This window comes from Quercus suber, unplaced genomic scaffold (genome assembly GCF_002906115.3).
Source record: "Quercus suber isolate HL8 unplaced genomic scaffold, Cork oak 2.0 scaffold_215, whole genome shotgun sequence".
In the NCBI taxonomy this organism is placed as follows: domain Eukaryota; kingdom Viridiplantae; phylum Streptophyta; class Magnoliopsida; order Fagales; family Fagaceae; genus Quercus; species Quercus suber.
Window position 1 is genome coordinate 883,993 of NW_027069673.1, and position 14,189 is coordinate 898,181.

At 34.4% G+C, this 14,189-nt stretch overlaps 1 protein-coding gene across 1 annotated transcript; it reads left to right on the plus strand.

Moving 5' to 3' along the window:
• The first annotated feature begins 9,502 nt into the window (after positions 1-9,502).
• Positions 9,503-13,243, plus strand: LOC112007704 (transcription factor MYB17). The gene is made up of 3 exons (XM_024040071.2): positions 9,503-10,544; positions 11,559-11,688; positions 12,201-13,243. Exons 1-3 carry the CDS (start codon positions 10,409-10,411, stop codon positions 12,883-12,885), a joined length of 951 nt encoding a protein of 316 aa, XP_023895839.2. The 5' UTR covers positions 9,503-10,408; the 3' UTR covers positions 12,886-13,243.
• Positions 13,244-14,189: the final 946 nt, after the last annotated feature.

The window sequence follows — 14,189 nt, forward strand, 5'->3', positions numbered from 1 at the left end:
CCGTTGAGGGGTGTACCTTGCGGAAGAAATCCATTTTTTTTTTTTTTTTTTTTTTTTTTTCCCTATAGCTCTTTTTTGGTACAATCATGCTGGTGACAGATGGGCTTATGTTCCTCAGGTTGACAAATGACCAGTCTCTGCACGGTAAGAGTATTCGAAAACTGGAAAAAATAGTGTCCAAGTAGGATAAGAATATAGTGGCTCCTGGTTCGAATGTACTGCAGAAAAACTAAAATAAATTAAAAAGGAAAAAAAAAAAATTGCTCTGCCTTTCTTTTTGAAGAACATTCTAATTTGAGTTGAGGATTTCCTTGGCACAGACCGGGTTTCCTGAGCTCATTTAGGATATATACTATTCTGACTTCGGAGGACGGAGCTCGGCCAGGTATTGCCCCATCCCTTGAAGGACTCTTGTTTGGGGCATAGTTTGGGTTAGCCCAAGTAAGATTTCATGTATTCTTTTACTTCATTCTGGATCTTTATCGGATCCTTATTATAGTGCTACTCATTATTATTGTTGTCTCGGTATAGGAATAATTGATTAACTCTTTAAAAAAAAAAAAAAATGGAGGAGGATAAGAAAGGACAATGGGGCTGCGTGCAGTCCGGCCTATAATAAATAATACACCAAGCCATTCCTGATTAATAACTTTTCGTGGGCGTATGCCTTTTTCTGTCGATCTTCATTATGTTTGTGTTTTTTTGTTTCTTCTAGGGAAGCAGAGTATTATTAGAGCATTATCATTGACTCTTTTATAAGAAATGCAATTTTGATGCATCAAAAGCTTATTTTATTATTTTATTATATTATTTTACAATATTTCATTAATCACATGTTTTATTCTTTAATTTTATACATTAAAATAATATTTAAAACACATTAAAATAATATATTAACTTCTAACGGCACAACCACCACAGCCGCAACAATGACCATCAACAACCACTACTGCAACAACACTAATAGCCACCACAGGCACAAATCTACATCTACCAACACCACCTTTATATATATATATATATATACATATATAAAACTACTACTAGAAAAAAGAAAAGAAAAAGAAATTCACTACAACCCAAAAAATAACCACCAAAACCACCAAATAGCTGCCACAACCCCAGTATCACTGCCAAAACTAATCCACTGCCCACCACATTCACAAGCCCTAAAATCCATCCCAAGTCAAACAAACCCAAAAGCAAAACCCACCACTGCAGGCCGATTGAGAGAGATCCAATGGTGGGAGGTTCCGATGCGTGGTGACGGTGGCGTGGTGATCAGGCCATGGGTTGCTGTGGATGTGGTGGGTTGGTTTATGGCGGTTGGGATGAGTTCCAATTGGGTTGTGTGTTGTTGATCAGGCCATGGGTTGCTGTGGATGTGGGTTGGCTTGTAGCAGTTGGGATGGGTCAGTGTGGCTGTGTTGGTGGTCGGGTTTGTGGGTCATAGCTAGGCAGCGGCTTGGTGAGGTCTGCTTGTCTCCACTTTGGTGGTGGCTCATGATTCATGAATGGGAAGAGAATAGAGCAAAAGGGAAGAGGGAAGAGGGTAGAGCAAAAAGTATGGGAGAATGGAGATGGAGAACCAGTGAATGTGTGGCTGAACGTGAAGATAAAAAGATATTTTAATTGAAATGAGAGAGAAAGATGAATAAAAAATAATAAACACCATATGCCATTTTCATCTGTACTATGCCAAAGATGAGAGTGTACTGTAGTATGTTTCATAATTTTTTGGCATTTAACACACCTCATGATGATCTGTTTTTAGTGTTTGATGTGTCAAATGCCAAGTACACTTGATGGTAATGCACTTATTGTGTCAACAAGTGTTTTAAGGGTACAAACTAAAGGATATTTGATTTATTTTTTCAAGAAGTAAAATTTAATTAAACACAAATATGAAGAACACAATCACTTTGAATTTTGCTAAAATTTAATTCAGTTATTTGATTTGTTAGTAAATGATATTGTTTAAACATTTTTTAAAAAATAAAAATAAAAATATAATAGAAAACATTTATGAGATAGGATAATTAATAGATATTGTTATTTAATGGATATTATTTTTTAAAAGGAAAAAAAGTTTAAAAATCTTCTTTTACTAACAGATTTGGGGGAGTGCCTATATTGACTTGAGAGATTAAGACAATACAAAAAAAAAAAAAAAAATGTTCACAATATTTTCGTAACACATTCACAATAAATTTTATATAGCATGTTGTTATTAGTGGATAAGAAAGTAATTTTTGTGGTGAAATTTGTCAACTAAGATTTTTTTGTGAAGATGTGGATGTAGTATTTAAAAATTAAAAAAAAAAAATAGAAGAAGAAGAGAAGAATTATTTTGATGATGGAAATTAATATCAAAAACTAAATTGGATTTCAGCCTTGAATTTATGCTATAGGTCTTAGTTTTTTCATTTAGAAAAATGTGGGTACTTGACTCCGTCATTATCAGGATTTTGTTCGCTTTGGGGAGCCAGTCCCTCACGAATTTGTAATTTACGACTGAGTGCAGGCAAGCCGAGGAGGGTTTCACTAGTGCACAGAAGCATATAAAGCGCTAGTGGGAGGGAAATCCTTCCGATGTGAGATTCCAGGCCTTGGGGCTGAGACTATGAAACCCTCATCGGCTTGCCTTCACTCGATCGTAGATTACAAATTCGTGAGGGACTGGCTCTTCAAAGTGAACAAAATCCTGATAATGGCGGAGTCAAGTACCCACAAAAAATATGTCATAGTTAATTATTTAATATTTAATATTTCTTAATTTATTTGCTTTGCAGTTAGCAACTTTGAGCTTGTTAAGAGAACACCATAGTTTTTGTTGTTGTCGTTTTTATTTTTTATTTTAATCTTTTTTAGGAATGCCCTACATATTACTAGTTACTTCAACCCCTGGGTACAAAAATCGTCTGGGTGGTCACTGCACACAATAATAAATAGCCGAGGACAAAAGAAGAAATAAAACATAGATACTACGCATGTGGGCTATATCTGAATTATTGTAATAATACTTATGACTCGCCGACAACATAATTGAACAAATACATAATGTTTAATTTTTTTTTTTTAAAAAGAAAATAAAAGGAACAAACCCTAATCCACACTAAACATGTAGTTCATTAATAGCGAACCGCGTGGCAAATGTACTTTACTTTTTGGGCCGAATAAATATTGTTATAAAGCGAATTCGGTACCTTCATTTTCAGCCCTCATTAATGTGGACTGTGGAATACTCCTCCCCTCCCCTTGTTCGGCTGTCGGCTGTCACGGAAGGAGATTAATGCTATGTTTGGATGTTCAGAGAAAGAGAGAGAGTAGAGTAAAATGAGAGAGAGAGAGTAATTTAATTACTTTGTTTAAATGTTTTTTGGACAAAGTTTAGTTACAAAATTGGTTGTTTGTAGCCTTAAGTTACAAACTCACTCAATATCTTTTTATTTGAGATGAATTTTGACAAATTTACCATTATATTACATCTTCTTTTTATATCCTCAATATTTGCAAAATTTTAAGAAAATTAAAAATCAATAGTTATGTTATCAATAAAATTTTAAATTACAAGTTTTTGTAATTTAAAAGGCGAAAAACACATTTTAGTCCCTACATTTTCAGGCGATTCCATTTTAGTCCCTACATTTTATTTTTACCGCTTTTAGTCCCTATCCTGAAAAACGCTTCCCGTTTTGGTCACTGCCGTTACATCAGAGACGAAAAATGCACACGTGGCAAACGGCAAAATTAAAAAAATATTTTATTTTATTTTAAAATAAAATAAAATTTTAGTTATCAATAATTTAAAAAAAATATATTAAAATTTTAGTTAAAAATAAGTTCTTCATGTTCTTCCCCCAAGAATGTGATTGCCCAGAAAAAAAAAATAGAGCAAAGATTCAAATTTTAACAATCATTTCTGGTGTTCTCTTTTCAGTAAGGTTATCAAAATAGCAAAAGAGTAAACACGAATAGAACACAGTGCATTTCCATATCAGATCTGATGCAAAACCCAAAAGATAAACTAGATCTACAACTTAAATCAAAATCAAAATCTCCTTCACACGGTCTTCGTGACTCCTCCGTTCCTTTGCTTTTCACCTTCTTCTCCTTCTCCTTCCATCTTCATATCTACCCAATAAAACATACACAGCAAACATATCCAGCAAACCCATTAAAATACCCAACAAACCCAACAAATCTAGCACAATATCAGGAAAACCCAATCAATCCACCAGCAATTCTTAACAACAAACCCACGGCGGCCTAGTCACGGCGAGTATGGCACCACCCCGATCCACGGCGAGCACCCCGATTCACAAACTACGGCACCACCCCGATCCACCACCATGGCACCACCTCGATCTGCCACATCAAACCATGAGCTCTACCAAACTATGAGACCCACAGAGGCTTGATTCAGGGGAAAATAGAGAGAAAAAACAAACAAAAGAAGAAAAGAAAGGGAAGACAGGGACGAGAAAGGGGGAAGAATGGAATGAGAGAATCAGAACTGAAAAAGAAAAAAGAAAAAAAAATGAACTTAAATCAAATCATTTCTGGTGTTCTTTCTTTAGTCAGGTTTAGCTTGATTTCGGTGGTGTTGGGTTAGTTTCGGTGGTTGGGACTTGTTCGACTTTGAATCGGTGTGGGTTTTCAGTGGTGCTGTGTTGTTTTAGTGGTTGGAGCTTCTTTGAATTGGTGTGGGTTGGTTGTTTCAGTGGTGTTGGGATGTGTACGATGGCTGGGGCTTCTTTGAATCGGCGTGGGACTTGGTTTAGATTAGATTTTGATTTTGATTTAAGTTCTAGATCTAGTTTAGCTTTTGGGTTTTGCATCAGATCTAATATGGAAATGCATTGTGTTCTATTCGTGTTTACTCTTTTGCTATTTTGATAACCTGACTGAAAAGAGAACACCAGAAATGATTGTTAAAATTTGAATCTTTGCTCTATTTTTTTTTTTTTTTTGGGCAATCACGTTCTTGGGGGAAGAACATGAAGAGCTTATTTTTAACTAAAATTTTTAATATTTTTATTTTAAAATTATTGATAACTAAAATTTTATTTTATTTTAAAATAAAATTTAATATTTTTAATATTTTTTAATTCTGCCGTTTGCCACGTGTGCATTTTCCGTTTCTGATGTAATGGTAGAGACCAAAACGGGAAGCGTTTTTCAGGATAGGGACTAAAAACGGTAAAAATAAAATATAGGGACTAAAATAGGAATCACCTGAAAATGTAGGGACTAAAATGTGCTTTTCGCCAATTTAAAATTATGTATAAAATATAAAATTATAGATTATATAGTAAATAATATCCGATTGACACAAAAATTGACATGTATTAAGAGCGTAAAGAACATGTAATTCGTCAGTTAGATTTTCAAAATATGCAGTAATATTTATTTTATTGAGTGAGTTTGTAGTTTAAGGTTACAACCAATTTTGTAACTAAATTTTGTTCATGTTTTTTAAGGAAAGAAGAGGAGGGATTTGGAGGGGTTTAGAGGGGTTTGAACTACTTCTAACCCCTCATTTTTAATTCCCCCAAATTGGAGAGATTTGGAGGGAGAGTGAAGCATAAAAATGCTTGATCAAATGAATTATCAAATTTACCCTTACCATATTAACAAAATTACAAATGAAAAGACTAATTATTCCCCTCACACTTACTTAATTTCAAAAACATTCAAAAAAGGTAGAGGATAACCATTCTCCTCTACTCTCCTCTGCACTACTCTCTTTCCCTCTACTCCCCTCTACTCTCCTCTTTCATAAAGCTTCCAAACATAGCATAAAGTTGTCAAATTAAAACGCACGGTATGGTGATGAGAGACTAGAAATGTTAAAAATACAAAAAAAAAAAATTACAAAATTTTTTTCGTAGCAGTTGAGTTAAAAAACTTTTACTAGTTTCATCCTAGTTCAAAATTGATATTACTTTTTTATCCATCACTAACATCCCACCACATCACCTATTGTGAAAATTTTTTGTATATATAAGAGAAACACTCAAAACTTCAAAAGATAAAGTTATATTTATTAGGAATATCATCCAAAAGTTTTGTAACTTAGCTAGTTGGCACTATTTAATATTTTCTAACGAAGACAGCTAATGTTCAAATTCTTCACCCCAATTATCTTCTCAGGGAAGAACCAAAAATGCCAAGTGGCAAATCACATGCTTGTAAAGCGAAGTTCATTTTTGGATCTACCTTGCATCAGTGTTTCAATGTATTAAACTCAATGCGATATGTGTTTATAATTGGTTACATGTCTACATCATGTCCCATCCAACATTCTAGCGCACTTGAAGCTTTGCCCATCTCCCATTTGTTAAATAAATGTAAGTTCCACGGATGAACTAGAATTCCATGCTTAGGGAGTTCATGTATGAATCTTTTTTTTTTTTTTTTTTTTAAGAAAAAATATTTTAATATTCAAAACTGAACTAATATTAAACAACTCCTATTTATAGTGTCAATAAAATATAAACAAAGAAAAATGCAAACTAATTAAACATTATTTGCACTTCAACTCAATCATCTATCAAACTAAAATATGATGTTTGTGCAAGTCCCAAACATAATTTAGGATAAAATTTATACGAAATTTCACTTTAATTTTTCTTTCAATGTACAAAATCAAATAGTGTGGCAGAAAAATAAACTAGGTTTCATTTTTGTTGCAAAAATTGGTTTTGACAATATTTATTAATGAAAGTGTTTGTTTTGTAATTATAGTGGAACTGGAAGAGTATTTACAAGTACAACAATTTTATAATAGGGATAGCAATAGATTGATTTTAATAGGTTTTCGACCCAACCTGAGTACTCAACATTAAAAATAAAGGTTTGGGATTTAAAAAAAAAGAAGGACTTGGGGTTCAAAATTTTAAACCTGCTACCGATTGGGAAATGTTTGAGTTTTACACCTTAGGTACTCAAAACTTTATTGGACTATACAATTAAATTACTTCTTCTGTCCCATTTTGTTTGCTCTCTATTTCATTTTGGGATGTCCCAAAATATTGTTCTATTTCTAAAAATAAAAGTTATTAATTTACTAATGTTTCTATTATATCCTTACTTTATTTTCAAAACTATTTGAAAAGAAAACTATCAAATATTTAAAAAATCAATCAAATTGGGGAACCTTTTTAGTTGCCTCATTAAGAATAACTCTTAAAAAAAAAAAGCTAATAAATTTATTTAACAGTAGTTTTATAAACTTGTACATTTTTATAAGGTGGACAAGATAATAAATAATGTTTCCTTAAAAAGTTTGACTTTTTAAATAGGACAAATAAATTAGGACGGAGGAAGTATTATAATAACCCCTATTATTAATTTTATCTACACAAAACTAGAGGTTTTATATAAACAAGTGTACATCACTACATTATCTTTTTCTTTCTCTTTTTTTTTTTTTTTTTAAATAAAAAAAATTATATCATTATTTCTTATTCGACCTTACTTACATTGAAGACACGAGTTTGGTACGAATTTAGGTCTTTCAATTATAAATGGAATGTGTAGGGATGATAGGCCTAGTAGTATATATTGGGCCGGAGGCCCAATCCGAGGATGCCTAGTAATCCGAGGATAGGTAAATGTTGTTATGGAAGTTGGCATTAGTGAATAAAGAAATGGGACTGGTCATGATGGTCCTAGAAGGTGGTTCGAGGAGGATTGCTTTCTCAGCTGGGCAAATCAGAGGTCAGAAGGTGCAGACTGCCGTCTAGAAGCAACGTTTCAAAAGATTCTATTGATAAAGATATACATCATGAAAGCACAGGACAGAGAAAAATTATGAAATATTAAAGAGAAAGTTGCTACTATCGTATTGAATGTTCTGTAACCAACTCTCTGGTTGTATTAATGAGGATGTGATATTTGAACAATAATTTTTAGCCTTACAACTACTCCTAAAAACTTCAGGAAGGTGCTCATTGGACAATAATCCACACCAGCAATCTAATCTACATGTGGCAGGTAGAGATGAAAGAAGGAATATAGTATAAAATAGAAAAAAATGCCCCAAGGAAAGGAGATCAGAGAATTAAGATAAAAACACTGTAGCAATAAAAACTGTGCTTGTAATCTAATTCAAGTGATATATAAAAGAATTGATCTCCTCAGATTGTGCCGATGATGATTCTTTTTGGATAAAACCAATCTATTTTTACTTTTTGGTTATCTGGATCCATTATAATTGTTACCTAATTCATTAGAGTCTAGTTTTTTAACCCATTCTCTACAAATTCATTATATTGGACTCTTTGGGCTTAGATTTTTTTACATTTTGAGCTTAGGAATCAAATTGTAACCTTACAGGATGAGTTTAGAATTAAATTCTTGAAATGTATTTTGGTAATGCCATTTTAGCAAGCATATCTTTTCCTCCTGTTAAGTTCAATCAATGATGGGAGAAGTTCAGAGAATCATTATTGGTTTTGGAATCCCACATCGACGCTTAGAAGGATAATAATTTTTTTTTAAAACTGATAGTTCCACATTAAAAAAGAAAAAGAAGTAGAGAAGTGTGCAAGTTCCTATAAATAAAATGGTGGTGTAATTTTGCTTTTGTGAGAGAGAATTTAAAGCAAAACTTTGTATTAAAGACTACATTTTGCCTATTGTATTAGTGTGGGAAACCTTTTGTTTGTATTAGAATTTTGTTTGGATTAGTTTTTTATTTTTTTATTTTTTTAATTTTTTTATTTTGGTGTGGTTGAAACCTCTATTATTTTTTTGAGAAGCTTGAAACCTCTATTATTGATAGTGAATTTCGGTTAACAAACTTAAAGTTAGCTGAATCACATTCATTTCTGTAAATTGGGTGCATGCTATTTTATTGTTTTAGTGTGTAATTGACTGCAATTCGTTATAATAGACATGAATGAAGACTTCGTGTATTGCATTATAAATGAGAACGACATAGAAACATAATTGTAGGGAGTTTACAAATGTAGAGCTGTTGGTCAAACAAACAAACGAGAATAGTAACGTTTATTGGAATCTCTGTTTTTCAATTGACCACATTTATTATAAGCGCCATAGATTGAAGTTGCCATGTTACCTACTTTGACATCTCTGACTATTTGCTGCAATTGTCTCAACAATCAAACATAAACAGAACCCACTTTTCTCATACAAAAACATCATTAAAATCATAAAATGACAAACAGTTCTCAGCGGCGCGTGTACAAATGATTCGCACACGCGCCGTTGTACGACTCTTAACGTGTCCATCTTCTTTGGCCACGTGCCAACTCTTTGCATGTTCTCACCCACCCACTGGAGCTTTAACTCTCTCAATGTTCTTTCAAATCCATCATGTGAAAGAGAGCCACAGAGAAGCTATAACAGTACAGAGCACACATCGGTTTTGTTTCTTTTTGGGGTTAGTTTACATTTCTCGCTAACCAAACAATGTTTTTAAAAATCAAGGATCAAGAACTTTATTAGAAGAAAGACTAATAACACAAAAGTCTACGAGACTATTAAAGAAAACAGCTTTTTTGCCTTTGCACTCCTGGTTTTATAACTGATCAAATGAGGTAACTTGGCAATAAAATTGAGAGAGTCCCACCAAAATTATGAATACTATATAGAGAAAAAGATTATAAATTCAGATTTATCAAGAAGCATGACAAGTAACTTCATGGTGTGTCTGTACTATGCATGTCATTGTCGGTGAATTAATGTTTCTCTCTCTCTCTTTGGAAGTTGGAACCCATTCTGTCTTCTGTGTTAGAATAGTAAGCTGCACCATAAATGCTTTCACTATTAGCTTCTACAGTGCAGTCTCTCTCTCTCTCTCTCTCATAGCAGTTCTGTGCAATTGAAAACCTCAAAAAAGGAGCAAGTCCATTAACTCTCTTAACATTGTTTTGTGCAAAATTTTCTCTCAATGATGATTCAATTTCTCAATGTCTCTGTACTAGCATTTATTGCAAAAGCCAGCCTAAAACTCGCTGATAATCGTCCTTGCAAGCCCACGACATTTATTGCCACTTTCGAATTCCCCTTAGAAATATACTGTCATAAATGTTTTTAGCATTTATAGCTTCTCTCTCTGAAATTTTTCTCTGAAAGTTTCTGGCTTTATAAGTGTTTCTTGGCGCTTGTATGTGTTGGACTGTTGGTGTTTGCTACTAGTGGTGTCTTAAGGTCTGTGGAGTTTTATTGGGTCATAAGTTTTTGGTGTTTTGTGGTGGTGGTGTTGATCCCTTTAAAGGGTCTTCTTGGATCTTTTTTTTTGTTAAAGTCTTGTGGTGGTGGAGTTGATCCCTTTAAAGGGTCTTCTTGGATCTTTTATTTGTTAGTGTTTTGTGGTGGTGGTGGAGTCTGACACTGGGGCTTTTGGGTTGTTTTGGTGTTTAGTGAGTGAGGGGATATGGGAAGGGCACCTTGTTGTGACAAAAAGGGGTTGAAGAAAGGGCCATGGACTCCTGAGGAGGATCAGATTCTTGTTGATTTTATCAAGAAAAATGGTGGGCATGGGAGCTGGAGGTCTCTCCCCAAGCTTGCAGGTTTGAGTGTTCCTACTTTATGGTGGTACTGTTTGGCTAGTCATTGCCTGATGAAACCTGTGGAAGCGCTTTCCTTGCTTTGAAGTAAAAGTTGATTCATTTTTGCATTTGTTGTGCTCTGAGTCTGAGAGCAAGAAAAACAACTTCCACGTCATTTTTTTTTTCCTTTCCAAAGCATTTCAGCACTTTCAAGGTGCTAGTAAGATGCTATAGACTTGCTTTGAGACTTGACTTCGTATCGAACATCTAACTAAGTCAACTCATCGCATTTAAATTTGATATGTGCTTTTTAAGCAGTGGTGTTGTTGAAAATGCGAATCATTGCCATAGTTTGACTTCTGTTTTATTGAATGCGCCTTGCTGTGCTTGTGTTGTACTATAATCTATCTAAAATTTGAGAAAACTGGCTTTGTATAAATAAGGAAAAGACTGAGAAAAGTGATTTCTAATTTCCTTGCCAGTTGCCACATTTTGGTATGGTATATAACTGTTTAGTGTTTTTAATTAGAAAGCTCATCAATGGGGTGTTAGTAAACCTCTATATGCTTCACATATACCATACCAGTGAAACAAATTTGCTAGAGTTTACTGATAGGGTTACTGGGTTAGCACCCTGCTGTCTGGTTGCTGGAAAAACTGAAGAAAAGCTAGGAAACAGAGTTGTCATGCTATTAAGGCCATCTGTTGTTTGTCATCTTTGTAAATGACTTACTCTCTTTGAATCTCTCCAAGTAATTTTAATATAAAAACGATTATGCCCGTACTTTTATATGAACTTGTCTTTTTATTTTTGTCTTTTGATGTGATTACTATGTTTGCTTGTGTTACTGTAAGTTCACTATAGTTGTTTGTTTGTCTCTAATTTCTCTGTATGTATTTTGAAAATCCAATGATAGTGCTTCCTTTTGAAAGCCAATCTGCCACTTTATAGAGTAAATTTACTATACTGTTCAAGATATCCACGGCAACATCAACTCCCTAGTTTTATAAATCATGGGTTTCCTTTTTGTACAGGTCTTCTTCGCTGTGGGAAGAGTTGCCGGCTTAGGTGGACAAATTATCTTCGACCAGACATTAAACGTGGTCCCTTTACTCAAGAGGAAGAGAAGCTTGTCATACAGCTTCATGGAATTCTTGGGAACCGGTACTTCATTTTGCTTCCTTTGCTTGCATTTAAATCATGACTTCTCTGGCTATTAGAATGAGTCCTAATTTGCAGGACTTCAAACTATAAAAACTATAAAAGTAGGGAGTACACAAACCATATGACAGAACATTGACGAGACCATTATTCTGATGGGTTCTACTGTCTTCGGAGGGGTTATTAAGCCACATGCTTGGTTGATCTGCATGTATTAAAAGTTAATGCGACTTGAAAGTTAAAACTAATAATACAGTGGTGTTTGGAAACTGTCCTGTTTCGTAATGCATACACAATCGACATTCAAGAATCAAAACAAGCTGCAACAATGATAATTTAATCTGCATTCCCTTTATGCTTTAGCAATCAATTTTCTCGTGTGACATCAAACACTACTAGAACTCGAACTTCTGCTGCTGTATATCAAAATCAAGCTAGAACTATTACAGAGTGAATTTGTTGGAACCTGCATTATAAACCTTGTGCCCTATTAATTCACTTGCTAAAATTTTCAGATGGGCTACTATTGCTTCTCAACTACCAGGTAGAACTGACAATGAGATCAAGAATTTATGGAACACACACCTGAAGAAGCGACTCATGGGCATGGGCCTTGATCCACAAACACATGAGCTCATTACCTCTTGCTCTACGACTGTAAAAGCACCTGCCTCCCCTATCACTCGCCACATGGCACAATGGGAGAGTGCTAGGCTTGAAGCTGAGGCCAGGCTTTCAAGGGAGTCATCACTCTTCAATCCAATTCCTCTGGGAAAAACTGATTCTGACTATTTTCTTCGCATTTGGAACTCGAAAATTGGAGAATCATTTCGAAAGTTCAATAGGGAGGATAAAACTGCATGCCAGAGTCCAGTTTCTCAGGCATCTTCATCCACAAAATGTGGATCAATCTCAGCCATTACAACTGAGATTAGCCCCATTTTACTGGGATCCTCAATTGCAGGAAGCAATCAAAATGAAGATAATGAGTGCAAGAGTTGCAAATCCTACCCTGAAGAAATGATGGTTGGGTATGATACCTCAAGCTCTGATGAATTAGAAGATTCATCGGACAGTGCTTTGCAGATGCTGTTGGATTTCCCCATTAACAATGACATGAGCTTTTTGGAAGAAGACATAAATAAGTACTCTACGCCTCCTGCCATGTTGACAGAAAACTCATTCATCTGCCCCCTCTGAATCATGCCTCAAATGCTTGCTATGTATTTTGAAGCCACTGCTACCTGAAGTTTGTCCTGATTTTTTTTTTTTTTTGGAATTTAAGCTGTTATGGAATTGAGAGAGCAAAGAGTTGAGCTAATTCAAAGTGTACTTCAGTCAGTTATTTGGCTGATTACAGTTAGAAATGGTGCTTTACCATTTTAACAGGTTTTGTTTATTAGATCAGGCCTGTTATTCAGTATATATAGGACATACATATTCCTCTCTTTCATTAAGAAACTCCAGTGCCAGACGAGTCTTTCTTGTACTCAAGTGGTGTCGATGTTATAATATGGATGCTCATCAATATTAACTATTATTATTGTTATTATTTTTATTCCAGCAATGTAGCTATTCCTGTGGCTTTTTCACTACTGAATCTTAACACTATTTTTGTTTATGTTATGAGATGGATATTTTGAACGTAATTTCGATAGATACGATAAGATTTGGTTCCTTGAATAAGGTATAAGACCAAGTCCTTTAATTGATTTTTCTAGATGTTAACATATAGCATATTTTGTACATGTTGCATGTCTTAGCATTGCTGATTTGAATCAAGACATATCAATTATTCTTGATTCAAGCCTAATAAAAGGCTTTATAGCTCAACTGTTCTGTATACATATATAGACAACAATTATTTAAAACGAAATATCATTCAAAAAATAAGACTGAAATTGGAATACAACAAGGGAAATTACAAAGCAAGAAGCACATGTAGATACATTCACGTTGGATGAGAAGCTGCACCATAGGTGGTGAGACTCCCTTCCAGACCTGACAACTTCCATTTTGCCTAGCATGTTGTGCAAGTTCATGTGCAACTTTGTTGTAGTCCCTTTTCAAGTGCTTAAACTTCCAACTCCTAAAAGAGCCCATGAGATTAATGATACCTTGACAAAGGTGGCCTAAATCTCCTTCAAAATCAAGAGTTTGTAGGCTTTGGATGGCAGTGAGTGAATCAGATTAAAAAATGACTTGGGATAGCTCTAGTTCTTTAGCTAGCAGAACTCCATTCTCCAATGCTATAAACTCAGTTTCAAGACTTGTGTACTGTCCAGGCAGCGTTTTGCTCATGGCTGCAACTGCGTCTCCTTTCATGACTCATGCTAAGTCATCGTTTCACATTCTTGATGCAGTTAATAAATATCATCTTTTGGCTAAAGGATATATGAGGGATAGTAAGCACTAATGACAAATTACATTTACAAAGTTATCAGCAAGTCCAGACAATTTTCTTACCAAAAACAAGCACAGCTTAGCCAAATGAGTACTTAATA

Bases quoted from the DNA above. Each gene is read 5' to 3' on its own strand.
- LOC112007704 (XM_024040071.2), top strand. From the start codon at position 10,409: ATGGGAAGGGCACCTTGTTGTGACAAAAAGGGGTTGAAGAAAGGGCCA. The intron at 10,545-11,558 runs GTTTGAGTGTTC...CTTTTTGTACAG, and splicing joins GTCTCTCCCCAAGCTTGCAG to GTCTTCTTCGCTGTGGGAAG. The intron at 11,689-12,200 runs GTACTTCATTTT...TAAAATTTTCAG, and splicing joins CATGGAATTCTTGGGAACCG to ATGGGCTACTATTGCTTCTC.